This window comes from Nicotiana tabacum, chromosome 6, assembly GCF_000715075.1.
Source record: "Nicotiana tabacum cultivar K326 chromosome 6, ASM71507v2, whole genome shotgun sequence".
In the NCBI taxonomy this organism is placed as follows: domain Eukaryota; kingdom Viridiplantae; phylum Streptophyta; class Magnoliopsida; order Solanales; family Solanaceae; genus Nicotiana; species Nicotiana tabacum.
In genome coordinates, this window is record NC_134085.1 from 57,920,518 (window position 1) to 57,945,410 (window position 24,893).

Here is a 24,893-nt window from a genome sequence, read left to right on the forward strand (position 1 = left end):
ACTTATTTTAACTCCCCATATTAAGATCCCAAATACCAGCTAATTAAATTAAATCACTAAAAATTAAATTTAATCAACTAATTAAATTCTTTATAATTTTGCTTAAACTATTTCATGTGACGGATACAAAATCCACCAGCCGGATTTTCACATGAAACTTATAAGCTTACATAAAGGGGTATCATCAAACTCAAAACCGAGTCATGGATTCTATCAACTAATTATCATTTCACAAATGCTATTCGTTATTGTCCAATGTATTAGGCATACACTAACTCTGAATAGAGTTGTACCTTTTGATAAATCAAAACAATAAACAAATCACATTGATCATAATAATTATATCAAGATTAGGAGTATAAGCTCATTTAATGAATTAGAGAAAATATTTTATATATATATTTAGTACAAAAATATTTTTTCTCTACTTGGTCCGTTCAATATACACTCTACTTGGTCCGCTCAATATACACTAAGTATACTAGCACAAGAAGTCGGAGTAAAATCGCTCCCATAATCAAGACAAATTATACTATAATCCCGTGGTACAATCATCAAGATATTTTACCAATAATATCTTCGATTGTGAACATAGTTTATTAATTATGAGAACCGACAATTTAATCTTCTGTGCATGAGCTAAGACTCCATACACTAAATTGTCTACTACATAACTAAAAGGACACACATGTAACAAATGATCTATTTAAAATAGTACTTTATTGAATTGAATAAATTAAATAAATAATTGTTCCATAAAGAATAAAACAAAATACTATATCTAAACCGCATGGTTAATAGTATAACCCAACAATACAGTAAAAATTGCACGGGGCGCCCTATTTGGTCGCCCCATTTAACCTATACCCATTTTTTTAAAATTTTAACTTGTACCCAGTTTTTAAACAACTTCAGCCCCTTTCTCCTCCTCCTCCTCCTTCGTTTCTTCTTCTTCTTCTATTAACAACTGAAAGGTACTATAATTAATTCTCTAATACTACCACCTATCTTAAGAGAAATTTTCATTCTGTTTTTAACATTGTTCTAAAACACAAGAATACAAAAATTCCTAATGCAGCCTAATGTGGGCTCTATTGAGTGGCCACAATGCAATGGCGTCAAGATTTAAAAGAATCTCTACTTTTAGTTAAAAGATCCACCACCCTGATTCAGCTTCATTATTCGAAATAATTTTTCCATTTTAACAAAAATACGTGACTTTTTCCCATACGAAGTTCCAAAGAAACTCTTTCGTAAAAATGGTTGGTTAGTAGCAAGTTCCTCTAGCTTTATTTCCTGCGAAGAAGGCAAGCAACAACCTTTCAAAGAGTTGATTAATGAGATTGATAGTTCCTATAAAATTGATTGCATTTGAACGATCAAAAAAAACTTCAGCTTATTTAGTGTTGAAATTTTTACAAATGAACTAAATAACTTCAGCATCTTCTGCTGAAGTTTTTGAAAAAGCTTTTATGACAAAACTAATGAATCTAGGACAAAAAAACTTCAGCCATTTTAGTGCTTAAGTTTTTACAAATGAACTAAATAACTTTAGCATCTTATTCAGGACAAAAAAACTTCAGCATTGCCTTTGCTACTTCAGGCCCGTCTACTAGAATGCTGAAGTTTTGCGTGATTGTCTTTGCTACTTCAACCTCGTATGCTAAAGTTACGCAAAAAAGTGGGTACGCTTGCAATTGTTTTTTGCAAAGCGGGCACAAGTTAAAACGTGACCCAGAAAACGGGTATAGATGCAAATCCCCCAACAATACAGTTATTCATCATCACCACCGGCCACCATTTACAATTATCACCACCAACCATCAATACCACAACAACCACCATCAACTATAACCGATAACTACCACTATAAGCTAACACCATATATCGCCAACCACCGCTATCAGTTGCGCGCCATCCCCATTAGCTTTTACCTTTAGTTTATCAACTTACTCGTCACAAATACTCAAATGACTTTGACATGAAGTGCAACATAATCTGACGGGTTATCGTAAAAGAACACTCGATCTATTCTTTTATGAAATGAAATGCCAGCCTAATCTGAAAAGAAAAAAAGATTGTTGCAAGTTACAAAAAGAATATACATTAGGGGTACAACTCAACTCAAAGAGCTCACAGTTTTGCCAAAAATGAAGAACTAATAGATCGTAATTTTTTTTCTTCAAAAAAAGTGCATATAGCAACTATCAGGTTACGAAATGCAAATACCATAGGAAAAGAAACATGGTATCTTCCCACTTGATCCGAAAAAAAAGAAAAGACATCCCCATCAGAACAATGATGTAATTTGTTTTGCACGACTAGGACAAGACAATGGAACACTACGTAACTTACGAGGAGGTTTATACTACTACTAACTTCACCATTTATTAGTAACTTCTGGATTTGATATTAATATCATAAGGTACCAATGATACGACTTCTCGTGCACAACCATGATACTATACAAAATTCATGATACAAGGAAGCGAAATTCATGATACTACAGCCTTGATGTACATAATATACATACAGCTAAAGAATACCCGATATGGGCAATAAGCAGCAAGGACAAAGTCAGAGAGAAACAATCATTCATACACAAATAAATAAACGATCACAAAGGGCTGCTTTCAGTCTCTTCCTTCTGTAAACGGATCTGCATGCGAAATATAAAATACTACTCCATTAAGAATGTCACTTGTAATAACTTAATTTCCTCAAAAGACCTGCGAAAAAAATTAAAAAGACAAAACTATCTGATGTAAAATTTAGGAAACTTTAATGCAACAGCTTCCTTTGGAATAGATTATTCTCATTTACACAACTGATTCCTGGGCAACAATCTCAGGAGGGTCAAGGTGAAGACACTGTAGATTCATGGTCATTACGAAAAGAATAATGTTTACTAATTTTATCCAGCCGTTTATTTTAAATCCATATAGAGCTTTTGTAACATATCTAGTTATAAGGTTAGAGCTTTTGCAACTAATGTGATCTTGTTATCCAACAACAAATCCAAAGTGGTTAGCTAATATCCCAGGCTGGTGACTAGTAGTAGCAGCATTAATGAACCATAAGAAAGGTGCCCTGCATTCCCAGGCAAAAACACCATTCTATTGCATCATAATTAATGCTTCCGACCATGCATGCTTCTACCAAGCAAGATGATTAAGCAAACACGTAATGAAGTGGGCACTTAACTGTCTAGTCATCAAAGTAAACAAGCATCTCAACCAGCAGAAAAGAAAGGTGCTAAGGATAGCTAACTTTACCAGTAAAAGATCCTCATCGGTTCCAAATGATTTGCGGGCCCCTTCTAAACACCTTGAGGTGACCTTTTCATGCTTCCTGCATAAGGTTTTCAGGCAGACATCAATACAAGATTTTGCGTCAGTCTATGCATAATACCGCTAATACTCATTACTATTTGGCAATAAGTACGAACTTTGTATTAATATATAGTTTTTAAAATTTTAATATATACATGTGTGTATGTCTGTGTGTTTGCGCATGTTCAGGTCCATTAAAGATCACTGACTGCTTTCAGAGTAGAACTTATCATAAAGGGAAGTACTTAAACCTAATGCAATCTCCCAAACCAGATGTATGATTTGTCGAATTAGTCAAGGTAGTACTCTCCCCAAAACCAGATGAAACATAATTGTGCAAGTCCAAATAGTAAAGATCGATCTCATAGATATAGGATATGCCAAATTAGTCAACGTAATACTTTCTACACACTGTCCTACAACATAAGCAAATCAAGTATGAATTTTCTCCGTGTTAATTGACCAGAGAAATGAATTACAAGTAGTCAAATATGCAGTCTAGATCGTGTTATCAAAACCAGAAAAAGCTCCTTGATTGTGGTGGCAAATAATATACTTACCAGGACAGTCAACCACACGTCACATGCACTTCTTGTGAATTGCATAGTGTAATGTCCCATATTTCTCAAATCTTTAAGTAACTTAATCTTATCAAATAACACTTAGCACCATAGCTTGTAGGAAGAACCATAGGTGTTCCATCTCATGCGTTCTGCAATGCTCTGGAGTCGGACAGATGCTAACTTGTTAGATAGTTAGACTTTGTTAAACATATACAAATGTACAATGTATACACTAATGACTGACATAAATAAAATGTGCAATGCTCCTTAAGAGGATCGTAAAGCATTCATCTTAACACCTTGTCTCAATTTCTCATCCTCTTTTCTCTTATTTCTCACATGGTATTAGAGCATCGGTGAGGAATCCATTTTGGAGGAATAACCAGCATGTTGGGTAGAATAAAAATCATTTTCAAGCAGTTCTACAACGACTGTCTTATTTGTCCAAGATTGACACATTCTTTGAGTGTTGTGCATAAATCGGAACCACCTTTGACTCTAAATCCTCGTGCAAACCTAACCCAAGAAGCCCCGCTATTGTAATAGTTCTCACATGCTGTTACATGCCACTAGAAGGTACTGCACCTCACCTTCGTGCACCACCATGCATCTGCTACTAAGAGACTTTTCAACCAACTTATGATCACAATTGCAACACATCTGGGAACGACTTGTTATTTCAATTAGACCTATCTTTCTGCGAGTTTATTGCGGTGGATAGAACCTAGTCTGATGAGATCCAAGAACTTTCTGGCTGTATTTTTTTGATGAAGAGTGATATCATTTAAAGGCATCAAGAAGATGCTTAGTAGTTACAAAAAACAAAAGTAATGCTAGCTCCAGTACAATGTTGGCTAAGCTAAGTTCAGGGAGCTAACAAAATCCAACAAATTGATTGGGCAATCTACAAGAATAAGGAAATTCCAGCTGTAAAGGCTGACTAAACAAATAGCCTTCAAAGTGTGTGTTGGAGTCGAAATTCCATCAAAACATCTGTGGTTCCTCTCATTCCATAAACACCAAAAGTCAAAAGCTGGGACCATCCTCCAGACTCTTTGATGGCTTTATCAACTCTGCAAAAGCTCCAGGACTCATAGGCATCTTTTATTGACTGAGGCTGCACCCAACTCAGTCCAAAATAGAAGGAAAAGCTCTAAAGTTCTATTGCAACTGTGCAGTGAAGGAAAAGATGGTTGATGGACTCCATATTTCTCTGACATATGTATCATTTGTTAACCGTCGGAAAGCTCCTTTTCCAAAGATTATCTTGTATAAGACATGCACCCGTTAACCTTAGTGGGAAGTCTAGTCCTCCAAATGAGTTTCCAAGGCCAATTTCGATCATTCCATTTTGAGAGCATAGATGTTTATAACCAGCTTTAACTGTGTACAACCTTGTAAGAGATGTTTTCGAAGAACTCATCCCAGTGCTTCCAAAGACCAGTACCATGTGATGATGTAACCCTCTTAGTGCACCAGTTGTTCTGAGCTCCATACTTGGCAGTGATGACCTCTTTCCAGCAGCCAGATTCTCCTTGTCCACCCTCCAAAGCCATTTAAGAAGCATGCTTTTGTATGAAGCTTTAGATCTCTTGCACCTAAAACCCCCCAATTGCCTTAGGTTTAGTGCATCTGCTCCACTTTACAAGGTGGAATTAGTGATCTTGGCTGTTACCCTACCACAGGAAAATCCTCCTCATTTTGTCCAGCTGCTTGAGAACTGAACTACGCATAGGAAAAAGAGTCACGTAGTATGTTGGGATGCTGTCAAGTACATTATTGATTAATGTCAGCCTACCTCCCATGGATAAATATTGTATTTTCCATGTTCCAAGTCTCTTCTCAAATTTCTCAATTATGCCACTCCAGATCCCTGTTGACTTGAATTTAGCTCCAAGAGGTAGATCGAGATAGGTGGTGGGAAATGAACCGATGTTGCAGCTGAGAATCTCTGCAAGTTCTTCTAGATTTGGGACTTCATTAACCAGGTATATTACACTTTTCAACATGTTGATATGCAATCCAGATAAAGGTTAAAAAATAAGAAGGCGTTATGTTGAGATTCTGAACTTGTGGCTTGAACTTTCCGGCTGTGTTTTCACCTTTCATCATATAACCACATCCTGTCCAATTTTATAGCACCCTCCAAATCAGAATAGCCAGCGACCCTACCATGTGCTTACGAATTTTTTGACTACTCTCCAGAAAGTTTCTGATGACTAGTCAATTTCTGGTAATATATTCAGTCTCTTTTTCAACCCTTGATAATTCTTCTTGCAATTTGCGGCTCCTTCTCTAGTTGAATTTACCGTTTATCTTTAATCCCAACAATGAAATCATTAAGATTTGGCAATATTGGTTCCAAGAAAATGAAATTTGGTAATACGAGTCATATGATTACCACATAACATCTTAATTGGAGGGTTAACTATTGATAATAGTATTTATCTATCGAATTGTGGTGCAGAGGGCATGGTGTTCACGGATATCTTACCAAGCTCCAGATATTTATGTACAGTATGGCATAAAGTACGGGAATGTTGATGCATAACTATATAGCCTTTGTGTAAATCTATTGAACACTAAGTTCACAGCACTTTTTCGTCATTTCCAGACTTGCCATTTAGTTTAAGAAAAGGTTACTATTTAGTTCGTCCTATCATATATCTTTTGAGTTATCATTTATCAATGGTCAAATTGATCAGCTTAAAACATGTTTTGGTTGCCAAAAGTATCCTAATATATTAAGATGGATTATCATAAATATCATTGACTGTTGTTTGCAATTAGCCTCTTCATCAATTTGACATCAAGAATATTTCTTCAGAATGAAGTATTTATAGAGAAACCATCAATTTCTGATGCTTAGAGAGACTCTAGGGGTCTAGTCTGCCAATTATGTCAGTTGCTATACAGTCTGAAACATAAACATAAGTTGATAATTAGCAAAGTTCAAGAGTTTGACATCACTTGTGAAACTGATCATGCTGTGTTCTATTAGCTTCCTGCTGTGGATGTGCATTTATTATGTTGATAACAGGTAGTGATTGAGAGAGCATTATTAAAGTAAAGTTGCTTCAGCACATTTAGACCAATATTTCAGACTCAGCTTTCTCTTTTCAGTTTCAGATATTAGTTTCCCGTATCAGTTACAGCTTAAATTTTCAGTATTTTCTGAGTATTGAGGCTGCCCATGCAGATCGGGCATCATAATGCCCATTTCAAAAGGTAAGTATACTATAGATGTGCTTGAGGAGATTGAAATGACTGATTGTAGAGCCTACCGATACTCATGGTTCTAAATGTTAAATTTTCTACTAGGTGAGGCAAGCCTCTTAATTAATGATCTTGGATATATAGGCGATGAGTTAGCAAGTTAAACTATCTTACAGTGATCTGACCGAACATTGCCATTTTGGGAGTTTTGTAAGTCAATTTATGGATCTCCATGTGATCAATTCATTAGTGTGTCAATCAGTAGATGTAGTGGCTTGTATCCTTCTGTAAATGAAAAGTCCACAGAGAAGGACTGCTCAACGAGGATAGAGGAATGAGCAGATAGTTGATTATACAGATACAGACTGGAAAATGTCACCTATACAGATATAGACTGGCAGGGTGACTTTCTAATAAGCACTCCAGCTCTAGATACTGTAGTTTGATAGGAAGAAATTCAATTTCCTGAAAGAGCATGATACAATATGTGGTTGCAATTCAAAGCACATATAGGGCCAGGACGATTAACCTGATGAACTCATATGGATGAAATACCTACTCCGAGAATTAAAGTTTGTGCAGATTAATCAGACAACTATGTATAATAATCAAACTGCACTTAGGTATTGCATCTAATCCAGTATTTTTCAAGAGAACCAAGCATATAGAAATGACGGTCGTTTTGTCAGAGACACAATCACTAAGTCAGTAAAGTCAGAGGACTAACTTGCTTATGTACTAACTAAGTTCCTTGCTAATCCATGAACTATATATGTAGGTTGAAACAAACTTTGATACATACGACATATATATACATAACCCTTGAGGGTGAAGATAGCTAGACTTAAACCAAGTTAAATACATACAGAAGTAAGAGTGCACATACTAGTGTCTCACATCGGATAAATGTAATATACACATTGTAAAGTATGCCTATAAAAGACTCCATCATACGACATTCATCTTTACGCATTCTCCCAATATTCTCCTTTTTTGTCTTCTCATATACCTCCTCACCCCTTCTAAATCAATCCCGAATGAGTATGACACTTTGGTACAATGCATAGTAGCTAAAATCAGTGCATCGATGCTTCTCTGGCCACTCATCACGAAGTTTTCTACTAGTGTCATTTCTATCATAGTCGTTATATAATAAGCTTATGAGGATTCCTTAAGGCTGTTGTATAATCAGATAAGCTATAATGGAAAAGGACCAAAAGAGGACAGTGCATCCACACTCTTCTCTAGATTACTTCTAGTTGAAACACAACATTTCTCCTCTTTTCCTATCCATTTTGGTTTAACATATTCATCCATCTTATTGTCCAATCAGTAATCATGGCATTAATATCCCATATTCCATTTTGGTGAAATGCTAATGTTTCTCCACTCTAGAGCAGTGTTTAAAAAAGCGCTTGCTTCCTCGCTTTAAGCGAGAAGCGAAGCGAGAAGCTGCACGCTTCACCCTGCTGAAGCGACTCAGGTGTAGAAAAACGACCGCTTCCCGCTAAAAAGCGAGAAGCGGGAAAGCGATGCGAAGAAGCGACCGCTTCTCTGTTTTAAAACAGACCCAGCCTATTTTATTAAAAACGAGGTCTGGTCTTTTATTAAACGAACAAATGCAATGCGACTAGGGTTTTAAAAACACTGGTCGACGTCTTCTTCTTCATCGACCGAAAGCATCAACTTCTTCAACTTCAAGTTCAAACAACAGGTATGTTCTGATTTTTCTCGAACTTCTTCTTCTTCTTCTTCTTCTTTTCTTTCACTGTTTAAACGTCCAAAAAGCAGCGAAATGCTGGCGAATTTTATTTTTTTACCTTCGGTTCTTTCTCAAAATTTATGCCAATCTTTAATAGTGAAAGAAAAAATTGCCCAGTTTACTGCCCAGTTTTTTTTTTTTACCTCTAAGGGAAAAGAGGCAGCTACTTTGTCCCTAGTTTATGAAGAAGAAGATGACGAGCAATATAATAATGATAGTGGAATACAAGAATTTGACAATCTTGTAGAAGAATAGGATGCTCATTTTGTGCTTTAATTGATGCTACTATTTAGTTTTTACATTGAAGTATTGAACATTTGCTTACAATTACATGTGTTGTCTATGCAGTATTTATTTTAATTTTTTTTTGAAAATTCGGCTTCACTTCAAAAAGCGAGCGCTTCGCTTCTCGCTTCTCGCTTTAAGCGAAATGGGGGTTGTCTCTTTTTCTCGCTTCACGCTCTTCACAACACTGCTCTAGATTAGTAACCTCAATCACTCACCTCATCCTACATTCAAAGTCTAGGAACATGAGCAATCATTGGTACCTTGTGCAAAACAAACAACCATACTAAGAAAGGTGCTTGTTGAGTAAGAACGGCTTTCGAGCCCAAGCCCCTTGTATAGATTGGGAGCTTGAGCCCATCTTTCTCATATCGATCAAGGCTGTAACAACCCACGGACCACTGGCAATAAGCTGGAAAGTATGTTCGTTGTGAAACTTGCCTTAAGCAAATCCCACATCGGAATGAGAGGGTTAATAGGGGCCACATAAGAGCGAGTTCAAGATTAAACTGTTGAGGCGTCTTTTGAGTTAAAGCCCAAGCGGACAAAAGCGTGAGCCCAAAAACCTAAGGCTCAGGTGGGGTCGAACCAAAGCAAACAATATTTTGACAGACAGGCTTGGGTCGTAACCTACCCAATATTTGCCGAAAGGAAATTGTTTGACAAATTGAAGAAAATGTGCTTGTGGTCAAAAGTCTTCCATGAATAGAGATTACAAAGGAAAAGAAAAAAACCCAAATGGTCCCTTAGTGTATAGGGGTTAGACCATTTTGGTCCTTGATATATACCCCTTAATATAAATAGTTGTTAATGTATGCAAAAGGTGGAGACTTTCAGTCGACAACCCTAAAACTAATGGAACACCTTAAAACTCATGTTAGAGTTAATTGGATTTGCTCATGTGCATCTCACATGAGAAGAAAAAACATAAAACAAAGAAATCGAATCTTTGTTGGCTCAACAAAAAAAAGATGATGAACAGTAAGACTCCTAATCTTAGCTTGCAAAACCAGTAAGTTATCTTAATCATGAAGTGGTACTTTACTGTAAGTTCTCATAGCTGATGGATCTCCGGTAAAATCTCTTATATTGTGCATTATAGGTAAAATGAGTCATCATAAATAAGTGTTGCCAAGTTCTATAAGGAAAGGCATGTTATAAGCTTTTTCCTCTCTCTTTTGAATGTTCTTTATGAATGTATTGAAGATCAACAAAGACAAACCTTGAACTGGCAGGATCACGAATCTCAAACTCATCTGTATCAGCATCATATCCACAGATGACAACATAGTGACCTGCGTAGACATGATTAAGAAAAAGATTATGATTATGTAACAAAAGGGAGGAGATCCTTTTTCAGATAATAAACCACTTTAATGCACTATTCTTTCACAAATTGATCTAAAACCATAAGCCACCAAACACCAGTGTCAAAGCCCATATTTCAGTTTAGTGAACAAAAAGGATGGAGTATGTAAAGTCGTAAACAATCTGTCGAAGAAGCACTAGCAAATGTTCTACTCTATACAGAGTTTTTAAAGTCCAGAAATCAAAATTTACAAGAAAAATGTTAATTTCCCACCAATGCAGATCTATGTCACAAATAATCGGAGAACATTCTGATTTATCTTTCTAAAAGGCAATGCTCCATCAATGAACTGGTGATAAAGTAAATAAACTCCAACAAATACCAGATCATTTTGGAAATAAATTTCCATGTCTCGACAATATTTCTAACACCTTCTATTTATGACTTTAATTTTAAGGATAATCCCATAATAATCTTGAAATATATGTGTATGTATTTGGCCATGTAATTTATGATATTCATCAAAACATGTGTATAGAAATGACCTTTCAAGAGCATTTATTTTCCAATTTTAGCCTAGTTTTAATATCATATAAGCATAAGTATAAGATACACTAATGTTGTGTATAGAGCTACACTGATTTTGTAGATGTACAATATAGAGATACACTGATTTTATGTGAACCGCAAAGGTGATCGATCCAACTCTTATTCAGAACATTGGTGTGACTGGAAGCTGTTTTTTCCCCTATGGATCAACTAGATGTGATCGAATTAGTTTTGGTCTGGGGTACAAAATCCTCGTGAGATCACCATGATACGTGGATGCAGGGTGGTCATCATTCCACTAAAAATTTAGGATTGTCTTTGGGAGGAAGAACCAAAGATGGGAACTCCAACATCCTGTAATCTAGAAGATTGGAGAGATGAAAATGCAGTATTTGTCAAACAAGGAAGAGTCACCCTAAACAAAATCCACTCCCTAGCATTTCATTTACCTAGTTTTTGTTCCCCATCCAACTTCCGATAGTAAAAGAAATTATAAGGCAACGAGGAAATTCTTGTGGGAAGGAACAAATGTTGAGAGGAATTATTTGTGGGTTGGGATAAGTCTGCTCACCTAGATTTTGGCAGCTTGAACATTTGTAGATTATACATCTTCAACCAATCACTTTCAGGGAAATGGTTGGCAAGATTTTCTTACCAAGGAAGAAGCATGATGGAGAAAGGCAATTCCAATGAATGCGTGGTTACTGTAGAAGGTCACAACATCATACAGAATGAGTCTTTGGAGATGTATTATGAAGGAATGGAGTAAGCTATTTAGATTTAATGGCTTCACACTTGTAATGGCAATTGGTTCGATTTTGGTTGGATCATTAATGCTCAACTTTAAAGACAACTTTTGTCCTCTACTTTGATCACCCCTGCCATGAAGGCCACAGTAGCTGATCCCCTTACAAGAGATGGGTACCATGTGATGTAGGATATATCTTTTAGGAGGCCCATTCAAGATTGGTAATGGGATGATATCGATGATTTCTTTTCAAAAATCTACAACTATACTAATTTTGGAAGATGACTGCATTATTTAGAGGGTGTACTTATCAAATCAGCTCTCTTTTAAGTCTTAATATTACTGTGAATTCATCAAGGGAAACCAAGGTTAGTGTAAAAACTGAAAAAGAAAATAGAAGGCACAAAACAGGTGGCTTTCTTCATGTGAGGCACAGCACGGTATACAATCCTAATGACGGGCAACTATAGGAGGATAATATTTAGTTGGTGTTGTTTGTTCAAGAACAATGGCGATGATGAGGCCCATATACTGCTCTGCATTGCTTTGCCATAAACTATGGCCCTTGGTGTATCTTATATTTGATGTCTCCAAGACAAGATGCAGCCTAAGTTGGTGGAGAATGAAGAGATTTGCATTACTAACTCATGCATTACTAATATACTTTATTCAGCATTAGTCTTATACACCCTACCAAACAACCCCTGAAGGTTTCAAGTTGAGCAAGACCAAGACAGAATACTTGGAGTGTAAGTTCAGTGGCGAGACTCGAGGAGGGGAAGGGGAGGTGAAGCTTGACTCACCGGTCATCCCTAGGAGAGGTAGTTTTAAGTACCTTGGGTCTATTATTCAGGGGGATGGGGAGATTGATGAAGATGTCACACGTCGTATTGGGGCGGTATGGATGGAATGGAGACTCGCTTCTGGTGTTTTATGTGACAAGAAGGTGCCACCGAAACTTAAGGGTAAATTCTACGGAGTGGTGGTCAGACCAACGATGTTGTATGGGGCTGAGTATTGGCCAGTCAAGATAGCTCATGTTCAAAAGATGAAGGTAGCAGAGATGAGGATGTTGAGATGGATGTGCGGGCACACCAGGTTAGATAGGATCAGAAATGAGGTTATTCGCGATAAGGTGGGTGTGGCCCCTATTGAGGACAAGATGCGGGAAGCGCGGCTTAGGTGGTTTGGTCACGTGAAGAGGAGCACAGACGCCCCGGTGAGGAGGTGTGAGAGGTTGACATTGGAGGGTCTATGAAGAGGTAAAGGTAGGCCAAAGAAGAGGTGGGGAGACGTGATTAACAAGGCATGGCGCAGCTTCAGCTGACCGAGGACATGACTCTTGATAGGAAGGTATAGAGATCGAGAATTAGGGTAGTAGAGTAGATAATGTAGAGTGTTCATAATAGTAGTATTGGCACACAGTCTCGCTTTCTGTTGGTAGTAGGTTTTTATGACTAACCATTGTTTTCTTTCATTGTTGATCACATTATTATCTTGTTGTTTTTATTCTGCTTTTATATGGCTTTTTGGTACTTTCCCTTCGTGTCTATATTTTCATTAATGTGGTGCTTATGCTTTCGTGAGCCGAGGGTCTATTGGAAATAGCCTCTCTATCCACACAAGGTAGGGGCAAGGTCTGCGTACACACTACCATCCCCAGACCCCATAGTGTGGGATAATACTGGGTATGATGTTGTTGTTGTTGTGGTAGATATGGTCTATGGTGAGAAAAGAAATATAAAGGTTTTTGAAGGTTAGGAATGGAAAGTCCATGGTGAAGAATAAAGAGTTCCTTTTTGTTTCACTTGCTTTTTCGTGTAAAAAGGATATTTGATATTGTATAAGCAGTTGCTTGGATTTTTTTGTAATTAAAAAAAACATTGGACAGTGAAAACGATTTGGTGTGACATTAATGAACTATTTTGACTTATAAAAATACAAAATATAGTTCACTCTACATGAAAAGCAGACACAAACACGTAAAAAATAAACTACACGAAGATGCTTCTCACCAGTATAGCCTGGGTTGTCATTGCAGAAGTCTGATATACCAATATCTTCCAGCCAAGAGTGACTGCAAAAAAAAAGAGAAACAGAAGTACAATAAGGGCCTTGAAGCAGAACTTAAACACTTATTACCCTCATTGGTGACAATATACACTAAAGAGAACTCTCATTTCCGGTGCAATCTTCTCTGGAGGGTGAGGTAGGGCGGTGGTGAATTTAAGGAGAAAGAAGATAAAAATGTATAAGCAGAAGACTCTACCTTAACTTGTACTGGTCAACTAAAGCAATCGCAATGAATTTCCCAGATAAGATCAATGAAGAAATCTCTTCACTGCTAATCGATCTGCACTGTAAAAAGAGGATGTGTTTGTACTAAAACTTCAGAGATGTATATAATATGCTGAATTCAGTTTCTCGCACGAATGAGAGAAATAAGGCCTGCAAAACTCTAAATGACAAGTCGATGCTTCACAATTCTTTTCCAAACAATTTAAGAGGAGCCAAGGCAGATAGATAAACAAGCTTAGGCATTTGTAGTAGGAGGGTCAGCTAAGCTGCAATGCATGGTCATTCTCAGTTCAAATAACTAACTAATGCCAAAATCTATTTGAGGTACATACCACACCCTGGAACCAAAAATTTCCAAGATTTGGCCAACCCAAGGAAGAACCAATCACTGATGTGCTCCATGCCATCCGTTAGCTCCATGATTGGTCCAACTAATTCGTCAAAGTTCCACCATAAACGGATCCTCAGTCCACCAGTTCAACTACAAGGCCCATACTAGAGGGAACTCTGGTCATAACCATGCAAAAGATTCCTCTTCTACTAACACATCTATCGATACCAACACAAATATATATACTTGCATTTTGGTATATATATACCATATATATGTGTAGACATTGACAAATATACCTCCTATCCTGGGTGTAGATACCAAAATCGTTGGTCTAGAAACAAACCTAGCAGGGCTCCGTTGCATTGCCACAATTCTAAGGCTCGTGGGCTGGAGTTATGATGCAGAGGCTCATTAAGAATAACCTCAACAGGACCCTATCCTAACCTTGATGATAGAGAGCAGGACGTACTACTACCTACAGAAACCCACGATCCATCACTTAGCCAAAATATTTTTCTTGATAAGTACCACCTTAGTCCTTACACAAACTTTATCCTGCAAATCGTATATTATTCTTCACTCTTTCTCTTCCATAGTCACGGCACTCCTCATAAATATGATCCAATCGTAAACATTAACTTTGTTATATTTTTTAACTGATCGCACCTTTCTCCAACACACATTATATTTAAAGTTTATATGAAATTGAAGAAAGGTCTTGTGGTTATCAAAACAAAATCACATGGAAGCGCAAAAAACTCTTTCGGGTAAGATGCCCTGCAATTCGGAGGTAATAGGATTTCTTGGTCAGGACAAAAAGATTACAATTGAAAGCTCTAGCTCACCATGCCTGGCCCTTTATCTTACCTTAAAAAAGAAGCATGGAGCATGAGAAAGCCAGAACTCTATGATAGAACATATAACCTTAACGAGGAACAGCAACCCTCTTAATTGATCATACTGAGTGAAAGGAGCTTAGCCACTTCCTAAAACCATCCTGATCTATTGGATGAGCTGATAGATGATCAGGCTTAATAATATTGGATTATAAACACAAATTAAGTTATTATTCTGAACCGCACCCTTCTTTTCCCGAAAAGGAGCATTATACTTCCATTCTCACCTAAAGCAATAATTGCTTAAACCCTTCTTGCCTCCCCTAGAGAAGGCACTATAATCAGTGTATTTTACCTACCCCACTCGCCAGTTTTATCAGGTTAAACTCTCACCAACTCTCCATTTTGTTTGGAAGTTGTCTCCGTTCCACTAGGCTCATCCTACTGATCTCCCTCTCTAGTAAAGCTCCATTTATAAGTTCTCATCCCAATATTCAAAACCAAAACTATCTTACACACTTACATCCTAACTTAACAGCTGGTCAAAGTTCACAGTTCTCAATATTTCCACTTTGGAGAGTAATAGCTGTCAGAAAATAGTGTCAATAGTCAGTCAAGTGAATTAATCTGAAATGTGAGAGAGTGTAGACGGTTTTCTTTTTTATGATTCATTAGTAATATATTAATAGCCACCATGTGTTGAACAAAAAGTTAAAAATATGTTATAGAGCAAATAAATATAACTTCTTTCCCTCTGTGTAGAACCAATAGAAAGCAGTCTGAGAAACTCCTAGGAACAAAGTAATCTCAGCCACAAAGATTGAACTTTTTTAAATAAAATAAAATAAAAAAGATTAAATTGTGCCATTTCTCCTCATTTTTCAGGAATCTTTAATATCCTAAAATCCATTTTCTTTTCATCAATTCTTCTTAAGCCTCTTGGATAGAGAAGAATCTTTCCATGTTTTTACAGCTTACCTTGATGTCATAGTTGAAATTAAATATAAATAAGATGGATGAAAGAAGCAAAGAGGACTAGGTAACAACAACAACAACATACACAGTGTGATCCCACAAGTGGGGTATGGGGAGGGTGGGTGTACGCAGACCTTACTCTTACCTTGTATTAAGTAGAGAGGCAGATTCTAATAGACCATTGGCCGAAGAAAAGCGTTTTCAAAACAGGTTTGAAAAATACAATAGTAAAAAAATCTATGGTGAAAATACTGTATAAAAGAAAGAAAGTACTGACAGCAAAAATAGTAAAGATAACCCAAGTAAAAGAAATAACAGTAATAATATAATTGAAGAATAAAATAATAATAGAATAATAATGATACTAATAAGTAGGAGAAGGAGCAGATAAGATGCTCTAAAATAGAACATGATCTCCCACAGGAAAGAGAGAAATTACTCTACTACCTACTAACCCTCTACCTTATCCTCGACCTCCATGCTTTTCTACCTAGGGTCATGTCCTCGGTGAGCTGGAGATGTGTTATGTCATGTCTAATCACCCGTCCCCAATTCATCATCGGTCTATCTCTACCTCTCCTTAGACCAATCACTGCCAACCTCTCATACGTCCTCACTGGGGCATTTGTGCTCCTCTTTACATGCCCGAACTATCTCAGTCTCGCTTCCCGCATCTTGTCCCCCATTGAGGTCACTCCCACCTTCCTGTATATCTTCGTTCCTAATCTTATCTCTCCTAGTGTGCCTACACATCCATCTAAGCATCCTCATTTCCATTATAGTCATCTTCTGGACATGTGACTTCTTGACTGGCTAACACTCTGCCCCATACAACATAGTTGGTCTAACAACCACTCTATAGAACTTATCTATAAGCCACGGTGGCACATTCTTATCACATAGGACATCGGATACGAACCTCCATTTCATCCACCCCACTCCAATACGATGTGTGACATCATCATCGACCTCCCCATTTCCTTGGATTATTGACCGAAGATACTTGAAGCTTCCTCTCTCGGGGATGACCTGTGTATCAATCCTCACTTCCTTGGACTAGGTGAATGACTCAATAAAGACTGAGAGACTTTCTCCCCAATTTGGTAGGCCTCCTCGAATTTGGAGAATAAACTATCCCTTGGGAATCCAAACAACAATAGAGGAGGGTAAGCAGAAAAAGAGATCCCAAAGTAACATGAGAAGCTTAAGCTTTGGCAAGATGCATAGGTACAACCAGCTAGGACAGTAAATTTGTATTTATATTCCTTTCCATCCCAATGCTAAATTTGAAAAAAGCATATAGATGGAGGGTGTGGCAACTTGCGGGTGGAATATTGCTAACACTTTATTAAAATCAATGTATACTATGTATAAAAAGTAAGACGAGGACCTAGTTTCCTCATTTCGTGTGATGCAGTCATATGAAAAATCGGAGGAAAAAAAAAAGAATTATTGTCAAACAGCACATAAATGATAAAGCACTTTCAGGGCCACTTTTCATAAGTTATATGCAAGACCCGATCAGTCAAAGAAGTTCAAGCTAACGGAAATGTGATCAAGTTATAGTGTAGGCTACCAAGGCAACCAAGCAAATCTGATGACAATTCGATGTTTTCTTATTCACTATTCTTTTGGACGGAACTTAGAGGAGGAAGCTAGTATCAAGGATGAACATTGTAGTTTTCCTCCTATTTCCACCAAAAGCGGAAGAAGCCCCTTTCAGCGACCATCAATCACTGAGAAGGTGGGTACATCTGAATTGCCCTACTCACCGGATAATATGACATGAAACAGATTTAGAATGTTTCGAGGTCAAATTCAATGGATTAAGCCTCAAAGCAGGAGGTCAATTAGTTAATCTACCAACTACTATCATGTGCTTCAGTCCCAACTCTAACTAGTTGAACAATTAGACTTAGGTTTCCAAGCAAAAATGAACAAAAAGAACATCCTTTACTCTTTACACCAGATACTGATGCTGCTACGCAATCTGGAGGTAAAAACAACATGTCATCTACTGCACTTTGTTTAAGCTTTAGAAGCGAAGATCGTTAACATGGTAGCTAGCCATTAGAGGTAGCCTTACAAAACAAAACAGAAGGTTAAACAGTGAAAGTAGTAGATGAGCTATCGTTGAAGAATTAATTGGACAAGACTCCCAATCACAACTCTTTTCATACGCAAAGATCTAGTTCTGATGACGAGAAATACTTATGCCCTGACTAATAACATGGCAACTTATTTATTATAAGATTGGATATAACTGAGTGGGTTGTACCTCTATATTAATACCAGTATCACGTGCCTTTTGGAATAGCATATCAACTCGGACCAGATCATTAGACAATTGCTCCTGCAAAGTGCAATCTGATCAGCATCACAAAGACAGGAGAAGAATGACAAAGTAAATTTCTCAGATTTGCATGAAACCAACAGTGTGTGGAACTGTACGTTCTCTATACGTTTATCATGTTTTTAGTTACCCTGAGATCCTGCTTCTCTTATACAATCAGCATACTGATAATATTAAATATACAAAGACTAAAACACAAGGAGCACATTGATCTTCATAGTATATGTTAATACTGATATAAAAAGGTACAATACCTGCCACGTTTTACCTGACTTTCCTAATAAGTAATAAGCAAATGCGCACTTTGATAAATGAGATCAAAATGGAATCCGATGGTTACATCATACGTATTTTTTTAATTAACCGTGGCCTGCTTGCACGCATCTTGACTAATTCCACTGGACACCTGTTACCTCCCACCAGCAACAGGTACCAGGTAACTCTATCCACCAAGACTTGGACAGATTAGAAGAAATCACCTAGGGCTCGTTTGGTACGAGGGATAAGGGATAATTAATCCCGGGATAATTATCCCGGGATTGTAGTGTTTTTCTATCCCTCTGAAAGGGTGGGATAACTAATTCCGGAATATTTAATTCTGGGATAACTAGTTTCCAACCATACGACACCCTAGTGTTTTTGCTACCGATGGGATTTGAACCTGGGACCTCATGGTTCTCAACCCCCTTTATTGACCACTGAGCCACACCCTTGGGTGCAATTACATCATGCATATTTAGAAGCTTGAAATACTTGCAAAAGTGAAATCACAATGAGACCACTCTAACAGGTTATTTTATCCCCTGAAAGTTCTATTCAAGAGTGATAAAGAGAAGTTGATGTGATGCTCCTCACAGTTCACACTAAATACATTTTATATGTTTTCTTCACAACGAACCTATTTCGTATGTTATGTCACAGACATTTGATATGGTAACAGCAGTTGAACACATAAACACATCAGATGAATATGCTACTGAATCTTTTAAAAAAATAAATACATACAATGTCAAATAGCTGATGTATATAGGTATTATCCTCAGTTATATTTTTGCAGTTACTCATTTCATTTCTAACAGCCTTCCAGTGAAGAGCAGCAAAAAATGTAAGCAATTCTAAGTGCATAAAATCAACCATAAATACTCCACCTTGTAAAATGTCTCCACGCAGAAACTTGGATTTGCTCCTAATGTGACTGTAAAGTAGGAAAAGTTGACAGAAAATTTCTGCAACAAATATGCCAGATCAACAGTCCAAATACTGCAAGGATTAAGAACAACGTCAATAAACTTTGTGAAGCATTTTATCTCATTCATATAAGAGGTAAGTGAATGAATGTTTCATTTGAACTCAAGCAATCCAGCAAGGAACCCAAATGAGAGACATAAGGTGCACTAAATGAAAAAACAACAATTGGGTGCTGGTCACACGCTCATACAGTTCTGGGGTGTGACAGTATCATGGGCTTGTTACGTCTAAAACAGCGGGTCTTAATTTCGAATGTAAACATAACAGTGGCCAATTACTCCTTTGAGTCCTAGAACGCTGGTCTTACTTTCTCTTTGTGGATTGTTAAATGGGAAGTTTAAAATTTCAAATTACCAACAATAATAACTACGCCTTAGTCCCAAACAAGTTGAAGTCGATAATATACCACAAATATTTTTTTTAAACCACCTTTAATCTACTCAATTCAATTTTATCTTTTTTTTGCAATGTCCACAAATATACCACATGTTTCTCCATGAATAGTATAATTTTGCTTCTCTCAATAATCCTGCAAAAGTCAAAATCTGACTAACTATTTTAAAGCATACAACAACAACCCAGTATAATCCCACAAGTGGGGTCTGGGGAGGGTAGTGTATACGCAGACCTTACCCCTACCATAGGGTAGAGAGGTTGTTTCCAATAGACCCTCGGCATCCTTCCCTCCAAGAACTCCCCACCTTGCTCTTGGGGTGACTTGAACTCACAACCTCTTGGTTGGAAGTGGAGGGTGCTTACCATCAGAGCAACCCACCTTGTCATTACTGTTTTAAAGCATAAAGGGACACTTTTCCCATAGAATTATCTGCAAGATCCAGCTCGAGAATGAGAATATCACCAGAATGAAATGGAAAAGGCTAATCATGTTCGTAGTTTTAACATTATAAGAAAACTAAGAACTGATGAAGAGACTTCAAAAAAGAAAGAAGATAGAAGAGGGCTAGACTGGAAGTTCTCACTTTCTCTAGCATTGACGGCTTTGTTCACTCATCTAAAAGGATTAATCTAGCGTCGGAAATAGGTGAAACATGTCTGACAAGTAAATCTAGGAGATTTGATTCACTCTTCCTGGGAAAGAAGCATTTCTTCCATAGCACGGTTGATGCCACCAATCAGTGCTTCATGCTTTAGTTTTCATAGTAGGAGGGAAAGTGTGTACTTCCTTTTAACATGCTTTGCAGTTTATCATAGGAACTTATCATTATGTACATCAATGTAGCAATCACCCGTTTATAGGAATAGCCTATATTGCCCCAGTCACCTCTAGGTACAAATATATTGACTCTTTACATATAGCACCAAAATGACAGTTATTTGATCCAATCTGAAGATCCAAACACATGGAGAAACATGTAAAAAGTAAAGGTCTAATAAAATAACATAGCGTCAACTGAGGTTAAGACATCAAATAATACATGATATACAATTATGGGCTTTTAAGTAATGCAGACTCAAATTAACTCAGCATTGCAGAGATGCAAAGGGGGAATTCCCAAATAAGCAATTAGATTAAAACAACTAAAAGAAAAGGATGAATGAAGTAGAAGTTAAATGTGATATTTATCCTCACAACAGAGCAAAAGAAGTACTAATAGAACAAGGAGTAAATTTTGAAAGCTTTTAAAAGATGTACCTTGTAGTGCAGCAAAGCTCTTCAAGTTCTTGCATATCATAATCCTTACCGAGAGTCCTCAAAACCATTAAAACACAAGCAAGACCACAGTCCCATGAATGTAACTGGTTAATATGTGGAACCTAAAGTGACAAGCACAAACTGATTGTTAAGACTAGACAAACAATTAAGCATATATCAAGAAGCCGCTTGCTAAAAATATAGATTATACAAACATTTATCTACACATATTAGCCAACATTCAAAATTTTAAATTAGCAAAAAACTTCAAAAAAGTGCCTAAAAAGCAAATGATTGAATAGAGCAAATGGACTCACTTCACAAAAGTACGAACATGAGAGGACTGTATTGTGGCATTTGTTTGTGCCAACTGATCGTTTACAAAGGAAGGACTCTACCAAGCTTAAACGATCCCTTCCAGATCCTTGAGAGTATTCTTCTTCTGTCCTTGAAAACTTACTCAAGAGAACATATAAAGGCCACATCTGCGATCAGTAGACTGATGAAGTTGCTAAACATTGAATCTCAAACCACAAACCTTATGCAGTAAATTACGAATTGTCACATATGGAAAACTCAATTGCTTACCTGTGTCGTTGCCAATATACTTCTAATATCAGATAGCAGGAGGACGCAGCAACACTCAGAAAGCATTCAGGGGGCTGGAACCAGAAATGCTGCATATTAGTTCAGATATCCGCGCTTCAGGTAGCAAAATAATAGTTTATAGAATATTTTCCACTTTAACAAATGTGATTATGATATTCACATCCACAAGTTGGTTGCATACACAAATGGCAACAAAAAAGCAGGCATCACTTAAATTAATGGCGCTAAGCATTTAATAGTTACAGGAACATATATTTCTGTATAGGAAAACATAATTCACGGAGATGCAATATTAAATCCGAGTAGAGGCAAAAAAGTTAAGCAATTTCCTCTCATCTGTCTAAACTTAGTTATCACAAGCTGACCGGGACACCACCATTATGTTAATAGAAAAAAAAGATGCAATTTTATAAAGAATTGATCAGTTACCTCCCTCTGGAACACTGCCTCAAATAGTTCGCAAAATTAACAACCAAAAACTCATTAAGCGACAAACCCTTTGCAGCTCCTATTTTCAGATATATATATATATATATATATATATACCAGTTTCACAGAATTCAAATCACATAATCAGATCAAATAAAATTGTCTGCATTTCTCTAGTCTTACAAAGTCCTAAGATTAAAGAGGTACAAAATTCAGCTGTGGTCCAAACCGGATCATTCAAATTCAACAAATGCATCAAAGAGAAAAGATAGAAAGAAGAAAAACCTTTGATTACAAGTCAATACAGAAAAAACTTTAGAGAAAAAAAGGGGAAAAGAACTGACGGAAAGGTGCGGGTCTTCTTCTTCTGCGTCTTTCTTTGGCGATTTTCTTTTTTTCTCTCTTTCCTTTGCTCCGCCTTTCTTAACATTCCATTTGTTGAGCGCTTCTGGGTCCCACCGTGTTATTTCTCTTACAGTGCAATTGCAATGATTAGATACGGCTTAATTAACAATAAAACAAATTGATAATTTAATTCTCCCTTAATAATCACCCTCAGCTAAGCTTCATACATTATTACTCTAATAATATTGTATATTCTTTACAAAAATAAATGAGACTCAAACTTTCAAATACTTGTGTGAATCCCACACTGATTCTTAACTTTTTTTTTGAATTAAATTTACAAAGTTTGAGACCATATAATACGATAAATCATTTTTTTTATTTTTCAATATTCAAATATTTTTAGTAGAAAAAAATGTGTTTAGCTCCTCAATCATCAAGTAGAAATAGTGACATACAAAATGGGAAATTTGTACCTCGTCAATCTTATTTGGATATTCCAAGAAAATTAAGAATATATTCCTTCTTTATTCCATCAACATCTGAATTTAGGGTATTTTTGAATATTACTTGCTTATTATGTTGATTCTGCACGTATGATATTAGTATAATATCAGATAATTATGCCAACCAGAGTTTAGAAAGGAAGAGATCTTTAGTGCTTTTTGTTTTTACTTGGCTTGAATGTGAATTTTAATACTTAAAATTTGCACTCACTTAATTGACTGCTCGACCATTAGATTTATGATTATGAATATCTAAATTCATCTCAATCTCTCTATATATTAAGTCGTTTTTAAAGCTATCCATAAAGCTATCCATAGGACACCTTAAACATGTTTATGTTATTTTAACAAGGAATTCCAAAATTACGTACTTTTTCTTATTTATTTCAATTCTCATTACTTATTAGACACGTAGAAGAGTTTTTCTCACAATAGATGAAAGTCGGTGCGCCTCCCAATATCTTAATTATGATGCAACTCTGCAGATATCGTTAGGTCAACCACTAGTTTTATGATACAAGGAATTAGACAAATCTAACACAGAATATAAACATTACAAATACTAACAAATAATTAAGTAGCTCACGTGAATGTTATTTCAGTTTGTTATACCTTTCCAGGTGGATATATTTAAGTATTTTTTATGTAAGACATGCATACGAAAAGTGTATGGAAGTTGGAAGCCATTGGCTGAATTGATCAATGGCAAACCAAAATCGTGACATAAAACCGGGTGCATTTAATTGGAGCCTTTTGTAAGTGTAATAAACGTGACGTTCCTAATTTTCTTCATGTTCAGTTGGAGATTTGCATGCGGCAGATATCGCTAAACACTCATTCCATAGCCCTGCCTATTGATACCAAATTGTTACTACCTAATTTCTCTCCATAGAATATTGTGACGGCACCTTATTTTTAAGACTAAGTAAACCTAACACTTGCTTAATTATTAGAAGAATTTCAGCATTAACTATTAAATACGAAATAAAAACCTTTATACTTAACTTATAATTCCTAAAACCGATAGTATAAGTCATAAGCTCTACTGAGTTCTCTAAGAATAATTCTTAAGTACAACTGTTCGGAATGGAAATCAAATAATACAAAAACGAAATCAGAAGGTGAATCTGAGGCATGCGAATGCGACGACAGGTTTACCTTGAGTCTCCATAGCTCGACCAGCCAGCTAATAAACAACAACTGTGGCACCTGGATCTGCACAAAAATGTGCAGAAGCATAGTATGAGTACACCACAATGGTACCCAGTAAGTATCAAGACTAACCCTGATGGAGTAGTAACGAGGGACAGTCAAGACACCTACTGGACTAAACAACCTGAACAAGTATGTAGATGAACTACAGAGAACAATATTAATATAAAGCTTGACAGGATACGAAATACAGAACAATACTTGAAATGATATACTAGTAACAACAATAGGCAACAAGAAGCAGTAAGATAATAATGCTATAAAGTAACTGATCACAATCTAAGTTTGGGGAAAAACCAAATAAAAGGGGAAACCAGCAATAACTCAATA

The 24,893-nt window shown here is 36.6% G+C and overlaps 1 protein-coding gene across 10 annotated transcripts; it reads right to left on the bottom strand.

Annotated features, from left to right (window-relative positions):
- Positions 1–2,447: 2,447 nt before the first annotated feature.
- LOC107794197 (guanylyl cyclase 1) lies at positions 2,448–22,989 on the bottom strand. Of its 10 annotated transcripts, XR_001649892.2 has the most exons (12): positions 22,845–22,989; positions 22,051–22,124; positions 21,780–21,947; positions 21,463–21,584; positions 19,709–19,820; positions 18,486–18,560; positions 14,034–14,122; positions 13,780–13,841; positions 10,381–10,453; positions 3,893–4,054; positions 3,276–3,351; positions 2,644–2,659 (listed from the first exon to the last, which is right to left on the bottom strand). XR_001649892.2 is itself a non-coding variant. In XM_016616691.2 (11 exons), the coding sequence occupies exons 2-11, from the start codon at positions 22,114–22,116 to the stop codon at positions 2,618–2,620; spliced, it is 855 nt and encodes a 284-aa protein (XP_016472177.1). In that variant the 5' UTR covers positions 22,117–22,124; positions 22,845–22,989; the 3' UTR covers positions 2,448–2,617. The 10 variants fall into 10 exon arrangements, 9 of the variants coding, with proteins under 9 accessions (XP_016472177.1, XP_016472159.1, XP_016472193.1 ...); XM_016616691.2 differs by lacking the exon at positions 3,893–4,054 and having other exon boundaries at positions 2,448–2,659; positions 21,780–21,917; XM_016616673.2 differs by lacking the exon at positions 3,893–4,054 and having other exon boundaries at positions 2,448–2,659.
- Between the last annotated feature and the right edge of the window lie 1,904 nt (positions 22,990–24,893).

Excerpts from the sequence above, each read along its gene's own strand:
- LOC107794197 (XM_016616673.2), bottom strand. The coding sequence starts at position 22,116 with ATGCTTTCTGAGTGTTGCTGCGTCCTCCTGCTATCTGATATTAGAAGT. Across the intron at positions 13,842-14,033 it reads GTTGACCAGTACAAGTTAAG|TCACTCTTGGCTGGAAGATA; the intron begins GTAGAGTCTTCT and ends TTTTTTTTGCAG. Across the intron at positions 10,454-13,779 it reads TGACAACCCAGGCTATACTG|GTCACTATGTTGTCATCTGT; the intron begins GTGAGAAGCATC and ends ATGTCTACGCAG.